Source organism: Pithys albifrons, chromosome 33 (genome assembly GCF_047495875.1).
Source record: "Pithys albifrons albifrons isolate INPA30051 chromosome 33, PitAlb_v1, whole genome shotgun sequence".
Lineage (NCBI taxonomy): Eukaryota > Metazoa > Chordata > Aves > Passeriformes > Thamnophilidae > Pithys > Pithys albifrons.
In genome coordinates, this window is record NC_092490.1 from 1,025,654 (window position 1) to 1,045,271 (window position 19,618).

General features: G+C 47.6%; 2 protein-coding genes across 2 annotated transcripts in view; one reads left to right on the top strand and one right to left on the bottom strand.

Moving 5' to 3' along the window:
* LOC139684162 (uncharacterized) overlaps positions 1-19,618 on the bottom strand; it is a 1,455,962-nt gene that overhangs the window by 989,392 nt on the left and 446,952 nt on the right. Inside the window, 1 exon segment of the mRNA XM_071579763.1 lies at positions 7,575-8,301. Coding sequence (XP_071435864.1) covers positions 7,575-8,301 — 727 coding nt within the window.
* Positions 1-19,618, top strand: part of LOC139684161 (uncharacterized) — a 1,434,678-nt gene that overhangs the window by 927,960 nt on the left and 487,100 nt on the right.

The window sequence follows — 19,618 nt, forward strand, 5'->3', positions numbered from 1 at the left end:
CTTTTAACTTTTCTCTCTCACCCTCTTTCCCTCCCCCTCTCCTTTTTCCTATTTCTTTCTATTTCTCTTCCTTTGCCTCACATTTACTCTTAAATAAAATCCATCCTCTTCACTTTGGCATCTGGTCCTCTTTGCACCTTAATTTGGGCAGAGACATTTCTAATAATTTTAATAAGTGGATGATAACCCCAATCAGAGCCCCTTCACAGCACAGATGGAGAGAAAGTCCCCACAGTGCACCTGAGAGGTGTGTCAGGGGAAACCGTGTGGATCAGTCCTGTCTCAAGCAAAGGCAAACCCATCTGTGGGATTGATTTTGCTCCACGACAAAGTTGCACTTGGTGGGTAATTCAGAAAAATAGGGAAACATGGTGTGTACCTGAAGAGGACCTATTTTTGGTGTAAAACTGTCTGTTCCATTGTTCCTATTTGTGTATAATATTGGATATAGAGGTGCAGAGTTAATGTGTTATTCAGGGTATACTGGGGAAAAGGGAAAAAAAAAGAAAAGGGAATAGAGTGGTGGATAATGTCCTGGGTGACACAAAACTTCTGGTATCCTCCTTCTCTTTGCTCTGTTCCCCCAAAATGCCTGCTAATTGGGAGTGGGAGGGGAATTTGAGATTAAATAAGGGTGGTCCTGTTCTCCTGGCAGAAGAATGTGTGCCCAGGTGTGAAAGGCTGGAATGCTGATGACTCAGACAGTGCAGGTGGAGCTGATGATGTGCAAAGTGACCCCCAAGGTTCTGAGGGTGTGCACACCTGCCAGCTCAGGCTCCAGGTAGGTGTGTTTTCCTTGGCCTTGCACAGGGACTGAGCTGTGATAACTCCCCCCCGGGAGCACTGAGACAATTCCCACACATGGCCTGGAGATTTTCACCTCTCCTAATGGGCCATCATGGATCCACCCTATTTTTTTCTCTGCATCTTTTAATAACAGGATTATTTCAGATTTCTGTGTAACCACTCCTTCATTCTCCACATTTTCTCCTGCCACCTCCACCCCAGGGGCAGAAGGGTGGCTAAAAATTTTTTAAAGGACAACAAAATATTTTCTTTTCATTGGCTGCACAGCACAGCCATGTTCTCCAAAAGTTCCTGCGGAAGGAATCTCAAAACCTCCCTCAGAGAGAAGCTGAGACAAATTTTCCAAGAGTTCAGGAGTCCCTACAGAAGACAAGGAACAGAGCTGCATTTTGGAAGATGTGAAAAAATTCCAAATTTATACATTTATCAGTATAAATACAGAGCCCACCCAAGCCCTCAGAGTACAAGCTGGGTGTGAGAGAACCCTGGGAGGCACAGGAATGTTTGTGTCTTCACACCAACGACTCAGCTGTGATAACTCCCCTCTGGGGAGGCATCAACACATTCACACCCACCCTGAGGGCTCATCTCTGCTAATGGGCCATTAGGGGCTGGAACAATAGGCAGCTGCAATGACCCAGACCATCAAAGACTCTAAAAATATCCCATGACTCACAGGGTCAAATCACCCACTGCTGAAGTCCCCAGCCTGGGTGAGGTGCAGGGCATTCCCACTTGAACCTGAGTATGTCAAATCTTCAGGGATTGGCATTTCTGGTATCACTATTTGGATCCAGAGCGGGACTAAGACTTTAACAGAACTGCAACAGCCACTCTTGACCAGACTGCGACCATCATCCTCACCAAAAGGTTTCCTTTCCTTTTCCTGTGAATTCAGGGATACCACGTGGCACTCAGCACAGGGGCTAATGAAGACCATAATGTTCATGCCCCAGCGGGATGGGTTCTACAATTGGTTTATTGAGGGCTGAAACAAGCTTTTCTCTGTATCATTGCATTTCTTGTAATCTTTCTAGTAAATTGCATCTCCAACTTAGAACTTTCTTGACTCAGGTTAATTTCTCCCTTCCAGCATAACCTTTAAACCCTGTGCCCCAGAGCATCATCCAAACACTTCTCGAACTCTGTCAGGCTTGGGGCTATGCCCGGTGCCCTGGGGAGTGCCTGGAGGCATCTCCCAAAGCTACCCAGCCCCAGCTGATGGGATGTGTGAGGAGGGGGCTGTTGGGGGGCATTTTGGAATAGCTGTGGAGCCGGGGGGTGCAGCCAGGGCTGCCCATGGCTGTGGGGGCAGAGCACGGTCCTGCAGCCCAGGGTGCTGTGCTGGGGCAGGGACTCTGCTGCCTGCCAGGGGCAGATCTCAGCCAGCCCAGGGAGCTGCTGACAGGGCTCGGGACAAGGGCTGTGGGGAAGGAGCATCCCCTGAGGGGGCTACTTGTCTCGCTCAGGGGCTGCTGCCGAACTTGGGACTTCTCACAGCCCCCACACCAACCCCAGACAGTTCCCAGGGCACATTTCAGGGAGGACATTAAAGCACGACCTACGTGAAAGGGAAGCATCCTCTTCTTCCAGTCCTCTGATCTGGCATGTCTGGCTGGGAACTGGCACATACAAATTAATATCTGAGTTCAGGTGGAGGGAATGAAACTCCAAATCAAATTCTCAAAGTGGTGAATAAACCAAGGAAATCTCTCCAGGAGGGCTCATGTCCTGCTCTGTCCATCCCAGCTGCACCTCTGGGCTGGCACTGAGGAGGTATTCCAGATCTGCCCTTGGAAGCAGCACTGCCCTGCTCTCAGCACAGCACAGGCACTTGTGGGGTTATATTTTTCAAGATTTCTTTGTGTGAACTCAATGTGAATGGAGCACCAGGGAAAGCTCAGAGCAGATGGGAAACAGAATGATGAACACTGGAGCTCTCCTGGCTCTGCTCTAAGCCACAGAGACCTGAGCCTCTTTGCCTCATGTCTTCTCTCAAGGCTTTTCATATTTTCAGTCAAAAGCATGAAAATTCATAACCTTAGGTAGAATATTCTCAATGAATTGTGGTTGAAAATATAAAAACACAGAGAAAATTATTCCAAGGACATGTTCAGACTCTCTGCTGCAGAGTTAGAGCAAAAAGGGTGATAATTTTATAAAAGGTGGGTTACATTTGACCTGCCTCATGATGATCAGAGCTGTCACAAACCAGCTCCATGTCCCCAGAGCAGCAGAGCAAAGCTGAGGCCTTGGCAGCACATGGGCAGAGCTCCTGCTGCTCACACCACCCTCAGCCAGCACAGACCAGAGGAAGGAAATGCATTTCTATCTGGGGGACATTTATCTGAAAACTGGTGTGACTTTGTCAGAGGAGTCTGTCTTCATTCCTCTCTGTCCTTTGCTTTTCCTCAAGTTTCTTTCCCTTTGGACCTGTGATATGGCCCCAGGACAGCACAGCCCCTCCCTCTGCAGGGCAGCACTTCCAGCTCAGGGCCCTGCAGGGATCACAGGGTGGGAGCCAGGACCGACTGCTCAGGCTGGAGTGGACTCACTCACCTGGGGAAGGGGATGTCCTGGAGAAGAGCAAGGGAGCATTTCTGTGCCTACAGGGAGAACTCCCTGGTGTCCTGGTTTGGGGCCCAGCTGGAGGTGAAGCCCCACACAGACAACTCAGACTGTTTTTCCTAGCATGTTGAAATGGGCACTACAGGAATTTTATCCCCTTCTACATGACCTAAATAATTTTATTGGGCAGGCCCAATCTTATTGGCAGATTCCCCCAGTGTGGACTGACCTGGTGGCCTTTGCTAAACGTGCATCCCAATGTTTGCAGGTCCCACCACCCACTGCTCTCCGTGTGCCCTTTCCCTGTCCATTGCACCCTTGGATCTTCCCAGAGGCTGCTGCATGGCAGGGCATGGGATTCACCCACTCAGGCAAGGTTCTTTGGCCCAGATGTCTGTCAGGTTGTTTTGGAAAGGAGTTCCATGATCCGATTAAACTTTTTCAGGGGTCTCATGTCACCATCAGATTTCCTCTTCCAGGCCCACTACAGAGTTCCAGGCAGTGCCATGGGACACAGGGGATCTTTCCAGTCTTCCTGTGCTTGTTTCCACTACCATAAGCATATGGCCCTTGCTGTGAACGTTTTGGGGCAGTGTGATCCAGTCAGTCTGCCAGGCCTGCCCTTATTTCTATTCTAACCATTGTCCTCCATCCCAGAGAGGCTCCACCTGCTTGGCCTGTGTAACTGCAGCACATTTCACATCCATGGATACCCTGTGCAACAGTGCCCATGGCTAAGCCCACCCCTCAATCACAAGCCATCCAAATGTTCCATCTCTGTCTTGATGGCCCGAGGTTTTCCTGGGCCCAGGGAGCCAGAAATAATTCCCCCTTGTGCTGCCAATGTCAAGGCACCTGAGTCCCTTCAATGACAGCAGCCTGAGCCACCTGCTGGTTTTTCTGCTGTTCTTCAGGGCCTGACTCTTGGGTACAGGAGCACCCCCAGGACACCCCTTCACTGCAGGTGCTCCACCTGGGCGCTGATACCTTTGCCACAAGGCAGCAGCCCAGATGGGTTTGCCCCTGTGCTGCCAGTTGTTCTACTGTGACTGTTGCACCCACCCCACAGGGTATGTGGCATCATCACGAGTGGGAAGAGAGAAGGGATCTGCTGGAGTCCTGACCTCCAGTTTCAGGATGAGAAGTGACAGGGAGCAGCCCCAGAGCTGCAGGGCAGCTGCCCGAGGTGATGGCGGGACAGAAGGAGCTGTGCAGGCCTGGAGGGGCACAGGGGTTTGCCCTGTGCTGGCTCAGGAGCAGCTGGATGTGACTCCTGCTGTGCCGGGGGGTGCGTGTGTGTGCCCTGCTGGGCAGAGTGAGGAGCATCTGCAGCTGCCTCTTGTGCCAGGGCTGTGTCTGCTTTGGTGCTGGACACAGAGAGGCCCAGGTGGGCTCCTCTTGTGGCGCCAGGGGTGCCAGGGTTGGGCAGTGCCCTCTGTGCTGCTGCCGAGCTCGGGCAGGGCTGGCTGGTTGTGTGTGTGTGACAGTGTGCCCTGGGCCCTGCAGTGTCAAAGTGTGCTTTGGGCCTTGAAGTGTCACAATGTGCCCTGGGTTCCAGGTGGCCCTGAAGTGTCACAATGTCCTCTAGGTTCTCGAACTCCCTGCAGTGTCACAGTGTCCCCTGGGTTCCATGAGGCCCTGCAGTGTCACAATGACCCCTGAGAACCCTCAGGCCTGGCATTTATATCCCTTGCAATATTGGGGAACTTTGGGGCACCAAAACAGATGGAAGAGATTGAGCCATTGGAGAGTATCAAAGGGAGGCAACTAAGATGGGCAAGAGCCTGTAGTGGCAGTGTGTGAGGAGCAGCTGGGGGCACTTTTTATGTTGAGATGCACAAGAGGAGACTGAGGGGAAAACTCATTGGAGGTACAACTTCCTGGGCAGGAGCAGAGGAGGGGCAGGCACTGATCTCTGCTCTGTGGGGACCAGGGACAGCACCCAGGGAATGGCCTGCAGTTGTGTCAGGGCAGGGTCAGGTTGGACCTTCCAAAGAGGTTCTTCCCCCAGAGGGCGGTGGGCACTGAACAGGCTCCCCAGGGCAGTGGGCACAGCTCCAAGGCTGCCAGAGCTTCAGGAGTGTTTGGATGATGCTCTGGAGCACAGGGTGTGACTCTTGGGGATGGGCCTGTGCAGGGCTGAGGTTTGGACTCCATGATCCTTGTGGGTCCCTTCCCACTCATCACATTCTGGCATTGTGTGACACCAGCTGGGCTGATCCCAGTGCGCAGTGACTCCCATACCCTCCCAAAATACTGTGGATGCTCCCTGTGTGGGGAGGGGTCCCAGCCTCAGCCCAGCAGGTCTGGAGGAAGGGGAGACACCCTCCTACAGGTAACTTGTAAATGAATGTGGGTCCCCCACAAGCCACTTCCAACACTGCAGAATTGGGGATTATAACCCCCCTCAGGCAGCAGTGGAGCCAGGGGGCCACTGCAACCCCCAGAATGAGGGAGGACGGGGGGGAGGAACTCTGAGGAGCCATTTAGAACCACTAAAACAAGATGTAAAACAGCAGGATTTTTCCGTCAATAGAGTCATCTCATGCCCCTGATTGCAAGAGGGTCAACTTAGCCCAAGAAAAAAAGAAGCAAAACCCTCAAAAGATATTTAAAGGCCCCTGAACAGCTGCAAAGCAGCAGGATCCCCTCAGAAAGAGCTCCCTGTGTCCCTCTCTGTGGGTTCACACTCCAAGTGCTGATGTCACATGTCCCCCACACTCCCTCACATTACCCTCCTCAGGACAGGAGGGCACCACAGAAGCTCCCTCAGTTTTTCCACACGCCCCATCTCACGTTTCCCAAATCCCATCCCATTCCCCTCCAAGTCCCATCCCAACCCTCCCAATTTGCAGCCAAGCCCTCCCAATTTTACCCCATTTTCCTGGGTTTGTAGCACCCCTTCTCCTGCTGCTGACTCTCCCCAGGTGAGTTCAAATTGGATTAAACCATTTGGGGATGGGATTGAGTCATTTCAAGTTGGCATGGAGCCATTTTGGGGTGGGATTGAGGTGTTATGAGCTGACAGATCAATCCCTCTCAGATACTGGACTGCAAAATGATGGAGAAATGTCAGTCGGTCTGGACACCTCCAGTTATGAGGAAAAAAAACGAAATCCCCACAGAACCCTGAAATCTTCCTGAATATCCCTTTGAACCCCAAATTCCTGTCCTAATTCCAAAGAAAATGGTGGAAATTTAGATGTCTTTGTTAGATTTCTTTATTTTAACCACAATTTCACGTGATTTTAAGTTTTGAAGATGGATAAAATAAATTTAAAAAAAGAAAAAAGAATTATGTGAATGTATATGGGGTTGGATTGGGTGGCCTTTAGAGAATAAGAGTTATAGAATTATTTAGTTTGGAAAATATCTCAAACCCCATTCAGGATTGCTTTTGGCAACCGGAAGAACTAAGTGAGAGCAGGGGAGATTTTTATGTTCAAAAGTCAGCAAATCCCCCTTCCCAATGAATTTCACACATCAGTCTCTGTCCCCATGTGGGATGGTTCTGACTTAGCAAAATGCCAATTAAGCATTTCAGAGGAAAAGTCCCTCCTCCTCCCCCACCCTCCTCCCACCCCAAAAAAACCCCAACAAACAAACAACAGACCATAGTTCAGTAGATTTTGGTGTATTAAACAGAATAGAGAGAAAAAGAAAAACCCAAATAAAATACAAACTACACACTAAGAATAAAAGGTAGCAAGAGAAATAGGAAAAAAATTCTACTTCCCTAGAAAAGATAATAAAATGCTGGAGGGCCTTGGTCTCTCCCCAGGAGCTCTGACCTTCACCCCAAGTCTTTGCTCATCCAGCAGAAAGACCCCTCGTCCCTCTCTTTTTCTATCTGAGATGACGTCAGAATATGGTAGGCAATATCATTGGTCTGTAGAAGTCAACTGGCCTGACCTGGTTCAAGTCAGCTGATTGTCCAAGGTCTGCACTAGAAAAGAAAGCCTAAATCTGGGCCTAACTAAACCCATGACACCATGGATGTTCCTCCCCCTGTGTAAATTCAAGTGCCCACAGAGAACCAGGAGGATGAGGAGAACACCAGCCAGGTGTGTTCCTAACGTGGATCACTGGGAATATGGTTCATGAGTTCTGTTCAAAACGTGGGTCTGGAGATAGGTGATGGTGTTGGAGCAGCAGACAAAGCTCTTCCCACATTTGGGCACGCACAGGGCTTCCATTACTGGTGAGTGCGTTGGTGTTTGGTCAAGTTGGAGCTGGTGGTGAAGCTCTTCCCACACTAGTCACACTTGTATGGCCGCTCTCCAGTGTGGATACGACGGTGGGTGATGAGGTTGGAGTTCTGGTTAAATCTCTTCCCGCAGTCGGTGCAGCGGAAAGGCCTCTCCCCGGTGTGTATTCGCTGATGTACAAGGAGAAGTGAGCTGGTCTGAAACCTCTTCCCACACTCGGAACACTCGTAGGGCCTCTCCCCAGTGTGGATCATCTGGTGGATGACAAGCTCAGAGTTCTGTCTAAAGCCTTTCCCACACTCCCTACATTGGTAAAGCCTCTCTCCAGTGTGGATACGCCGGTGAATGAGGAGGCTGGAATTCTGGGTGAATCTCTTTCCGCAGTCGGTGCAGCAGAAGGGCCTCTCCCCCGTGTGTGTGCGCTGATGAACAAGAAGATTGGAGCTGGTCCGACACCGCTTCCCACACTCAGAGCACTCGTAGGGATATTCCCCAGTGTGGATCTTCTTGTGTTGCTTAAGGGTGGAGCTCTGATTGAAGCTCTTCCTACATTCCTCACATGTATAAGGCTGTTCCCCAATGTGGATGTGCTGATGGCGAATCAGATGTGAGCTCTGGCTGAAGCTCTTCTCACATTCCAAGCACTTGTAGCGCTTCTCCCTTCTCTGAAGTTGCTGCTGCACCACCAGGTCAGAGCTCTGGCTCAATCTTTGACTGCCTTCCCCGGACACGTTGGGTGTTTCCTCCTCGGATGTCTCTTTGCTCGGCTTGGAGCTCCTCTTCCTGTGGGATCCCCGTGACTTTCCCCCCCCAGAGACTTCCTGCACCGTGGCACTGTTCAAAACAGCCTCTGCTGTGAAGTTCTGCCTGGGGTACTTGTCCTCCGTGCTCTCCATGCGCAGCTCGGGGCCTGGGGCAGGAAGGAACAAGGACACTCAGGGCATTTGCCTCCGACCCACAGGGAAGGCCAAGGACATCCCCCCAAACTCGGCCCTGGCAGGATGGCATCGGCAGCGGGGTTGTCCTGCAGCCGGGGCCATGCTGGGCTGGAAGATGCAGCACAAGAGAGGGGCAAACGGGCACTGACTTCCTCCTCACCTGCCTGGGGCTACCGGGGCATTCTCATCTTGCTTGTAGCCTCCTTCTGCATCATTTCAATGTTTGGAAAGGAGAAATCCTGTTCTGGGGTAAAAAACCAACATCTTAGCATATTGGTTGGGGGTTCCTACTCTCAAATCTATCTCTAGAAAGACACCAGTGTCTCAGTTTGAGATAATTTGCAAGAGGGAGTCACCGTGGAGAGAAGTCTCCTGCCCAGGATTCCCTACTCAGGTTTCTGCAATGCAGAGAAAGTGGAGAAACACATCTAAATGTAAGGGGGGAAAAAACCCAACACTTTACCAAGAAGAAATGCTGAAAACAACTCATAAACTGGGCTAAACAAACTCAGGAGGAGAAACTTCCCAAGCCCAGCCCACTCTGTCCAGTCAAATTAGTGCCCAGCCTCCCCCTCCCATAAAACACACATGGCCACAGCACAGAGACAGAATGGCCCCCCTTCCATAGGATTCACCTTCCCCACACCCCAAAACCCTGGCAGGAACCTTGAGAGTCAGCACTGCAGTCAGGCTGTGCTGCTGGGACAGGCAGTCAAGCCAGTGGTCCTCACCCAGTGGTGTCTGTGGTCCTGTCCCAGTGGTGGTCACAGCTCAGATCCTTCCAGAGGGTGGTGGAAGCTCCAAGTGGGGAGGTGTGCTGGTTTAAAGGTAAACTGGCAGGAGAAATGAACACAACACAAAGGAGATTATAAGTCAGAGTTACAATTTGATGAAAGTATTACAAGAAATGCAATGGCACAAAGTGAAAAATTGGGTTTAACCCACAAAAGCCCAGCAGTATAACCCAGCCCCCTGGGGCACAAGCACAAAGGGGTTTGTTAGCCCCTGTGCTCAACCCTGAGTGGCTCCCCCAAGTCCAAAGGAAAAGTCCAAAGTGGCAAACCTGTTGGAGCAGCTGACAGTTGCAGTCTGGTGGAGAGTGGTGGTCACAGGCTGGTTGAAGGTGGTGGTCTCCTCCTGTCGAGGTGTTGGTCCTCCTCTCAAACCAACGAGTGTCCCCTGAGGTCTTCCCCCAAGATTATGTACCCCAGGGAGCAGCCAGTCCCTCCCCCTGGGCGGGGAGTCACACAATGGGTGATTAACTCTGGGAGTCAGGGGGTATTTTGGAACCCTTGATGGCCCATTAGCAGCCACGCCCCCTCAGGCTGGGTGTCAAGGTGCTAACGACTCCCTGCAGGGGAGTTATCCCAGCTCTTATCTCACAGATGTCTTTCACACCCAGCTCCCAGCCTGAGGGGTCAGCTGTGCCCTGGGCAGCTGCTGCAAATGCTCCATTGTTAACAGTTTTTGGGAAATGAATAGAGGGTGTGGAATACACAGCTTTGATCATCCACACAGGGATAAACTGGTCCCACCTACTAAACTAGGACATGTAAGACAATTTTTAATTTTTTATTTAAAATTTTCAGGTACACAATGAGCAGCATCAGCCAAGATTTCTAAGGGACTGAGGAGCCGTTTTCTGAACTGTGCTCATCTGAGAGAGTTTCAAATCCCTCATTTTTGATTTAGGTTTATTAAATGATTTTCATTCTCGATGCTTTTTTTTGGCCATCACCTACAGACTTGCTGTTGTGGATAACAGTGATTATAGGAAAGCAGAAGAGAAGTAAATGGAAAGACAAATGAGAGCAAAAGTTATTTCTTTCTTTCAGTATTCTCTGAATTTTTTATACTAGTTTTCTCTTTTTGTGGAAGGGTTCAGTGTCCTCCCTCCTGTGAGGGATGATAAACACTCATTAAACACTGAAAATGTTCTTGCTCAGCAAAGGCAGAAGTGCAAGACCAAGCCTCAGCCTGCTGAGAGCTGAGGTTTTGCACTGGCTGCCAGAGAATTCCAGAGAGAAAATAAGAACAATGATAATTTTGGGGTGGGATTGACCATTGTCGGTGGGATTGAGCCATTTTCAGTGGGATTGGGCTGCTTTGAGGAGACAGATCGACCCTTCCCAGCTTTTGGGGTGCAAAGCTGGCAGAGACTGGAATGTTGATGGTTCAGGGCTCCAATACTCTCCAGCTGCAAAAGCAGTGGGTGCTTTGCTACCCATGGGCAAAGGAACCACCCAGGAGCAGAGGGGGGAACACCCACCCCTGGAGGGGACAGGCTTGGCTTGGAGCCAGGGAAGGAAAGTGGGATTTTTATGCTTTTCTATCACTAGAGACAAGAACCAAAACTGCTCCAAACCTACTTTCCATGCACACAAAACTGTTCTAAACCCTACATCTACAGATATGTTGATAAAGTAAATCTAACCTTTCCCATGGGGTGGATTAAAATGTATTTGTGTCACCCTCACCTTCATGGGTCAGGTCAGGTGCTGGACATGGGGGAAGCTTCTGGCAGCTGCTCACAGAACCCAACCCTGAAGCCCCCCCACTACCAAAATCTGGCCATGAAAATCCAATGCACTTCCCAGCATGGAACCCCTGAACGTGGATCAGCAATCTGTGCCCAACATGGATCACCTGGAACGTGGGTCACCAGGTCTGTGCCCAACATGGAGCACCTGGAACGTGGGTCAGCAGGTCTCTGCTTAACAGGGCTCACAAGGAATTTTGGTTATCAAGTCTTTACCGCCTTTGTCCACTGATGCTTGAGGAGATGTGAGCTGCTCTGAAATCTCTTTCCATATTCCAATAACTTGCAGGGCAGTTCCCAATGTGGATGTGTTTCATCCGTTTGTAGTGCAGAGAACAAAAAAAAAACCAACACTTTTGGTTCAAATATTTTCCCCAAACGAAATTAAAACTTTTGTAAGGGCGTTGTTTATACCAAGTCATGTTTCTCTTTTTTTGTTTTTCTTTTTTTTCTTTTTTTTTTTTTTTATTTAATTGCTAACAGGTGCAGAAAGAGGTTTGGGAAAAGCCAAGGTTGCTTTTAGAAGCAAAGAAAAAGTTTACAACCAGAAGCCACATTTTTGCTGAGATACCCTGTGGGGAAAAACAGTTTCTACCTTGTTTTTTTCCTTCTGATTCTCTGGCTCTTGTGGTAGATATCTCTGGCCTCAAGAGGCCTGGAATGCTGTCTTTGGATATGTAGAGTTGTTGCTTAGGAGAAGCTGTTTTTTAGCCTTCCCGGGCTGAGCAAAATCTGGTCCGCATGAGGAGGTGAGAGAGGGGGAAGTAGGGAGAGCTTTTCCCATGGGGTTACCACTTTGCTCTCTTCCATTTTCCCTCCCTGAATTTTCAAAAGTCCTTCTCTGAGTCCAGGAGTGTTTGGGTTATGCTCTGGGGCACAGGGGTAAAGGTTATGCTGTAAGGGAGAAATTAACCTGAGTCAAGAAAGTTATAAGTTGGATATGCAATTTACTAGAAAGATTACAAGAGATGCAATGATACAGAGGAAAACTTGTTTGAACACTCAAAAAACCCAATTTTATAACCCATCCTACTAGAACAAGGACATTATGGTCTTCATTAGCCACTGTGCTGAATACCACTTGGTATCCCTGAATTCACAGTAAAAGGGAAGGAAACCTTTTGGTGAGGATGATGGTCACAGTCTGGTCAAGAGTGGCTGTTGAGTTCTGTTAAAGTCTTAGTCCCTCTCTGGATCCAAATAGTGGTACCAGAAATACCAATCCCTGAATATTTGACATGCTCAGGTTCAAGTGGGAATGCCCTGCACCTCACCCAGGCTGGGGACATCCACCATGGGTGATTTGACCCTGGGAGTCATGGGATATTTTTAGAGTCTTTGATGGTGTGAGTCATTGCAGCTGCCTATTGTTCCAGCCCCTAATGGCCCATTAGCAGAGATGAGCCCTCAGTGTGGGTGTGAATGTGTTGATGCCTCCCCAGAGGGGAGTTATCACAGGTGACTCATTGGTGTGAAGGCACAAACATTCCTGTGCCTCCCAGGGTTCTCAAACACTCAGATTGTAGCCAGAGGGCTTGGGTGGGCCTTAAGATAATATTGATAAATGTATAAATTTGGGGGTTTTTTTCACATCTTCTAAAATGCAGCTCTGTTCCTTGTCTATCAACATACCTGGGAATCCTTCACACTTGGAAGTCATTTTAAACCTTCATTATAGAAGTTCAATGTGGTACCGTATACAGATTTGTAACACTTGGAAATGGGCTGGAGTTCTTCCATCATCTTCTTTGGGAATGAACTACAAGTTAAAAGATTCTAAAGCTAAGTGAATAAAGCAGCAGTCTTTCACCTGCCAGAAGGATTCCTGTCTTAGTTCAACCTTGCTTTAGGTGACAACTTCTTTGCTATTAGTGTGTTTCTGAGCAGAGAGGAATTTGTGTAACCTGAAACTGCTGTACTATGTCTTGGATAAAAGGAAAAGTTTTGTTCTGGAGCCTGAAAATTCAGGTCAGGATTTAAAACAACACACATTCCTGAAGAATAGATCTGTACATGAATTTGGTTAGAAATCCTTGTCTTGATGTTTTAAATTGCATCTGGGTTGAATGATACTGCTATGAGACCATGATGTTTGCCACAGGTCCACTTTCTGAATTTCTCTTTCATTCTGTGGTCTGGAAGAGAAGACACTGGTGACTGCTACCAGATGGGTATGTAGCCAAAAGAATGAGCATGGCACAACCAGCACTGTACTCACCCTGATTTTGTTTTTACTTTTCTTCAGTATTCATTCAAAAGTGTTTAAAAAGTGGATTATTGATGAGATTAAAACTAAAAGCATGAAAAAGGTTCTGCTGTGCCCTGGGCAGCTACTGCAAATGATCCATTATTAACAGTTCATCAGAAAGGCCACAGAGTGTGCAGAATCCACAGTTTGGGTTATCCCCACATAGTCACAATTGCTCCCAGCCCCTGTAACTGGGCCAGTGTATTAATCCATTGGACTCTACATTTTGCTGGATCCTCGCCCCTGAGAAGACCAGAAAACCAGGACGTGCTGTTATTTTATTACAGTGAGAGCAGCGTTATGTTCTTGCCCCAAAGTGCCTTTGACAGCAGCACAACTTCCTCTGAGGGACCTGTGAAGACTGAGGACTCTTCTGTAGGGAGTCCTGAAATCTGGAAACTTTGCCTCAGCTTCTCTCTGAGGGAGGTTTTGTGGTTCCTTCTGCAGGAGCTTTTACAGAGCATGGCCCTCATGGACAGCCAATGGAAAGAAAATATTTTGTTGTCCTTCATCTAAAAATTTCTTAATATCTCTTATGTTCTGGGGTGGAGGTGGCAGGAGAAACTGTGGGGAATGAAGGACTGGTTACAAAGAAATCTGAAATAATCCTGTCTTTGCAAGAGTCAGAAAAAAAAACGTATTTCCAGAAAAAGGAAGAATTAGGCCAAAAGGCTGCACCAGGAGCATTGCTTGCTGCTGAGCTCCAAGACAGGCTGCAAATGGTGGCACTGCTTTGCTGCTGAGCATGGACATGTCTGAAAGTTTCAGGTGGAGCTTTGGAATGTGCAGGAGAGAGGGAGAATCTTCCAGGGAGATTTGCAGGATGTAGAACCCGTAACAAAGCCTTGTAACTCAAACTTCCTGTGTTCAGGGGAGCAGCTGAGAGACAATGAGCCAGTCTGTTGTTCTGAGAAAGAGCAAAACATCAGGTTTGCATTGACAGCTGATGATGAGGAAGGAGCAGATTGACCCTTAATTAAAGCTGAAACAACCACTGTGTGCCAGGGTCAGCAAACTGCTGCTAAACTGGCACCGTGTGTGGCTCCCAAGATATCAAAGCCTGGCCCTGGATCAGGGGAGATGGAAATCCAGTCACTATTAATGCAGTGGGATGCTGAGGGGCTGGAGCCACTTCCCAGATGTCACAAAGTTAAACCACTGGAGCAAACAGAGCACGTGTTATCTGCCCAACTGATAAGGTCAGTTCATGGCTCCAGGGTGAGGAGCAGAAGCCTCCTGAGAACCCTCAAAGAAACCCAGCACAAGGGGCAGATCTTATTGAATTTTTACAAGCAGTCTCACTGCCTCTGAACAGGAAATTAATGGGAGGAGACCCCCTGAAAAGATGGGGGAAACAACAACAGCAGTGCAGAGAGCACTGCATGGAAGAGGAGTTAAAACTGCACCTGAGAGATCCCAAGTTCATGCAGTTGAACCACATGATTCACTAAGGAGTAGCTTTTTTAGGGTTGTTTGTATAGTTTTCTTTTTCCAGGAATTCCAGCACTCCCCACTGAAGATCAAAGGAACCAGCTGGGACTGGGGGAACTGCCAGTAGATGTGCAGGAGAAGGCTCACAGAAAGCAGCCAAGGGGTGATGAGCACCTTTCCCTCAGGATGTGTCACCTTGTGACTGTCAACATTTCAGACTGAAGTTGCTGCTTTAGGAGCATTATCCCAGCCTGTCTTTGAATAATCCGTCTCTACTGGGTGAAATTTTCACTTCTCTTTTTATAGGGACCTGCCAACAGGTGAGATGGAGCTGTGTGGAACCAACAAAAATTTAAATTTTCCTGTACTTCTTCTAAATAATTTTTCTCATGGTTTCTTGGTGTTTTCATTGAGAGGGATTCATTGGAAGATCAAATATTAGCAGTCCTGTATAAAACAAACATTTTGATGAAATCTTATTTAATTTTTCTAGCTTATTTTTTGATTATACTAAAAATAAAAGAATGAAGTGGAATAATCTCTCAGTCTTCTCTTATGGAGAGATACTTTAAATTCAATCACTTGAGAACTAAAAAAGACTACTCAGTTTAATTTGGGAGTTGGCACAAGCGATTTGCATGTTTGAAATCATACAAATAGGTATCAACCTTCCCAGTTCCCCTTCATAAGACGTCGGATGTATCATGATGATTTGTCTAAACCTTTCAGAGATTTTGACATGAGATCTAAAAGGTTTTAACAGAATAAAAGAAACTATTCCATGGGAAATGATTGAGACCCCCTTCCTAAATCAGAAGGAGTTTCAGCTTTGGACTGCAAATGGGACAAGGATAAAATACAGGAAAACCTTTTCCCAGCTCCCAAGACCTGTAACCAGTTTAGGAAATACTTGCACTCTGCACCACTGACATTTCTCAGTTGTGGGTGCAGCTTTGTGGAACATTAATTGGAAAGGAATGTTGTGAAGATAAATTGTGACAGAGAGAAAAATCCCAGAAAATCCGACCTGGACTCTGTTTTGGGGGACCCTCAGCACCAAGGAGACAGCAGATCCAGACCCACAGGACACCACGGGGTTCCATGGAGTGGGGATACATTTCCTGTTTTAACTTTTCTCTCTCACCCTCTTTCCCTCCCCCTCTCCTTTTTCCTATTTCTTTCTATTTCTCTTTCTTTGCCTCACATTCACTCTTAAATAAAATCCATCCTCTTGACTTTGGCATCTGGTCCTCTTTGCACCTTAATTTGGGCAGAGATATTTCTAATAATTTTAGTAACTGGATGATAACCCCAATCAGAGCCCCTTCACAGCACAGATGGAGAGAAAGTCCCCACAGTGCACCTGAGAGGTGTGTCAGGGGAAACCGTGTGGATCAGTCCTGTCTCAAGCAAAGGCAAACCCATCTGTAGGATTGATTTTGCTCAAGGACAAAGTTGCACTTCGTGGGTAATAGAGAAAAACAGGGAAACATGGTGTGTACCTGAAGAGGACCTATTTGTGGTGTAAAACTGCCTGTTCCATTGTTCCTATTTGTGTGTAATATTGGATATAGAGGTGCAGAGTTAATGTGTTATTCAGGGCATACTGGGGAAAAGGGAAAAAAAAGAAAAGGGAATAGAGTGGTGGATAATGTTCTGGGTGACACAAAACTTCTGGTATCCTCCTTCTCTTTTCTCTGTTCCCCCAAAATGCCTGCTAATTGGGAGTGGGAGGGGAATTTGAGATTAAATAAGGGTGGTCCTGTTCTCCTGGCAGAAGAATGTGTGCCCAGGTGTGAAAGGCTGGAATGCTGATGACTCAGACAGTGCAGGTGGAGCTGATGATGTGCAAAGTGACCCCCAAGGTTCTGAGGGTGTGCACACCTGCCAGCTCAGGCTCCAGGTAGGTGTGTTTTCCTCGGCCTTGCACAGGGACTGAGCTGTGATAACTCCCCCCTGGGAGCACTGAGACAATTCCCACACATGGCCTGGAGATTTTCACCTCTGCTAATGGGCCATCATGGATCCACCCTATTTTTTTCTCTCTGTCTTATAATAACAGGATTATTTCAGATTTCTGTGTAACCACTCCTTCATTCTCCACATTTTCTCCTGCCACCTCCACCCCAGGGGTAGAAGGGTGGCTAAAAATTTTTAAAGGACAACAAAATATTTTCTTTCCATTGGCTGCCCAGCACAGCCATGTTCTCCAAAAGTTCCTGCAGAAGGAATCTCAAAACCTCCCTCAGAGAGAAGCTGAGACAAATTTTCCAAGAGTTCAGGAGTCCCTACAGAAGACAAGGAACAGAGCTGCATTTTGGAAGATGTGAAAAAATTCCAAATTTATACATTTATCAGTATAAATACAGAGCCTACCCAAGCCCTCAGAGTACAAGCTGGGTGTGAGAGAACCCTGGGAGGCACAGGAATGTTTGTGTCTTCACACCAATGAATCACCTGTGATAACTCCCCTCTGGGGAGGCATCAACACATTCACACCCACCCTGAGGGCTCATCTCTGCTAATGGGCCATTAGGGGCTGGAACAATAGGCAGCTGCAATGACCCAGACCATCAAAGACTCCAGAAATATCCCAGGATTCACAGGGTCAAATCACCCACTGCTGAAGTCCCCAGCCTGGGTGAGGTGCAGGGCATTCCCACCTGAACCTGAGCATGTCAAATCTTCAGGGATTGGCATTTCTGGTATCACTATTTGGATCCAGAGGGACTAAGACTTTAACAGAACTGCAACAGCCACTCTTGACCAGACTGGGACCATCATCCTCACCAAAAGGTTTCCTTTCCTTTTGCTGTGAATTCAGGGATACCACGTGGCACTCAGCACAGGGGCTAATGAAGACCATAATGTTCATGCCCCAGCGAGATGGGTTATACAATTGGTTTATTGAGGGCTGAAACAAGTTTTTCTCTGTATCATTACATTTATTTTAATCTTTCTAGTAAATTCCATCTTCAACTTATAACTTTCTTGACTCAGGTTAACTTCTCCCTTACAGCATAACCTTTAAACCCTGTGCCCCAGAGCATCATCCCAACACTCCTGGACTCAGAGAAGGACTTTTGAAAATTCAGGCAGGGAAAATGAAAGAGAGCAAAGTGGTAACCCCATGGGAAAATCTCTCCCTACTTCCCCCTCTCTCACCTCTTCATGAGGACAAGCCTTTGCTCAGCCCAGAAAGGCTAAAAAACAGCTTCTCCTGAGCAACAGCTCTACGTTTCCAAAGACAGAATTCCAAGCCGCTTGGGGCCAGAGATATCTACCACAAGCGCCAGAGAAAGAGAAGAAAATAAAAGGTAGAAACTGTTCTCCCCCACAGGGTATGTCATCAAAAAAGGAGCTTCTGGTAGTAAGATTTTTCTGTGCTTCTCAAAGAAACCTTGGCTTTTCCCCAACATTTTTGTAGCTCTTTCTGCAACTCTAACTAATTAAAAAAAAAAAAAACAGGAGAGAAAACAAAAAGCAAAACAAACAAGAAAAAAACAGTTTTGGTATAAACAACTAACTTGGAAAAGTTTTATTTTTGTTTGGAGAAAATATTTGAACCAAAAGTGTTTTTTTTTTTTTTTCTCTGCAGTATTTAAGCGAATGAAACACATCCACACTGGGAATTGCCCTGCAAGTATCTGGAATATGGAAAGAGGTTTCAGAGCAGCTCACATCTCCTCAAGCATCAGTGGACAAAGTGGTTAAAGACTTGATAAAAAAAATTCCTTGTGAGCCCTGTTTAGCAGAGACCTGGTGACTCACGTTCCAGCTGATCCATGCTGGGCACTGACCTGCTGACCCACATTCTGGGTGTTCCACACTGGGCACAGAGCTGCTGACCCACATTCTGGGTGTTCCATACTGGGCAGTGCATTGGGTTTGCATGGCCAGGTTTTGGTAGTGGGGGGGCTCCAGGGTTGGGTTCTGTGAGCAGCTGCCAGAAGCTTCCCCCATGTCCAGCACCTGACCTGACCCCTGAAGGTGAGGGTGACCAAAGTTCTTTTTAATCCACCCCCTGGGGAAGATTAGATTTACTTTATCAATATATCTGTAGATGTAGGGTTTAGAACAGTTTTGTGTGCATGGAAAGTAGGTTTGGAGCAGTTTTGGTTCCCGTCTGTAGTGATAGAAAAGCATAAAAGTCCCACTTTCCTTCCCTGTCTCCAAGCCCAGCCTGTCCCCTCCAGGGGTGGGTGTTCCCCCCTCTGCTCCTGGGTAGTTCCTTTGCCCATGGGTAGCAAAGAACCCACTGCTTTTGCAGCTGGAGAGTGTTGGAGCCATGAACCATCAACATTCCAGTCTCTCCCAGCTTTGCACCCCAAAAGCTGAGAAGGGTCGATCTGTCTCCTCAAAGCAGCCCAATCCCACTGAAAATGGCTCAATCCCTCCCTAAAATTATCATTGTTCTTATCTTCTCTATGGAATTCTGGGGCAGCCAGTGCCAAACCTCAGCTCTCAGCAGGCTGAGGCTTGGTCTTGCACTGCGGCCTTTGCTCAGCCAGAATATTTTCAGTGTTTAATGAGTGTTTACTTTCCCTCACAGGAAGGAGGACACTGAACCCTTCCACAAAAGAAGAAAACTAGTATGAAAAATTCAGAGAACACTGAAAGAGAGAAATAACTTTTGCTTTCATTTGTCCTTTTCATGTACTTCTTTTCTGCTTTCCTATAATCAATGTTATCCACAACAGCAATTTTGTAGGTGATGGCCTAAAAAAAAATCTCATTGAAAGAGAATCATTCCATAAAACTAAATCAAAAAGGAGGGATTTGAATCTCTCTCAGATGAGCACAGTTTAGGAAAAGGGCTCCTCAGTCACTTAGAAAACTTGGCTGATGCTGCTCATTGTGTGCCTGAAAATTTTAAATA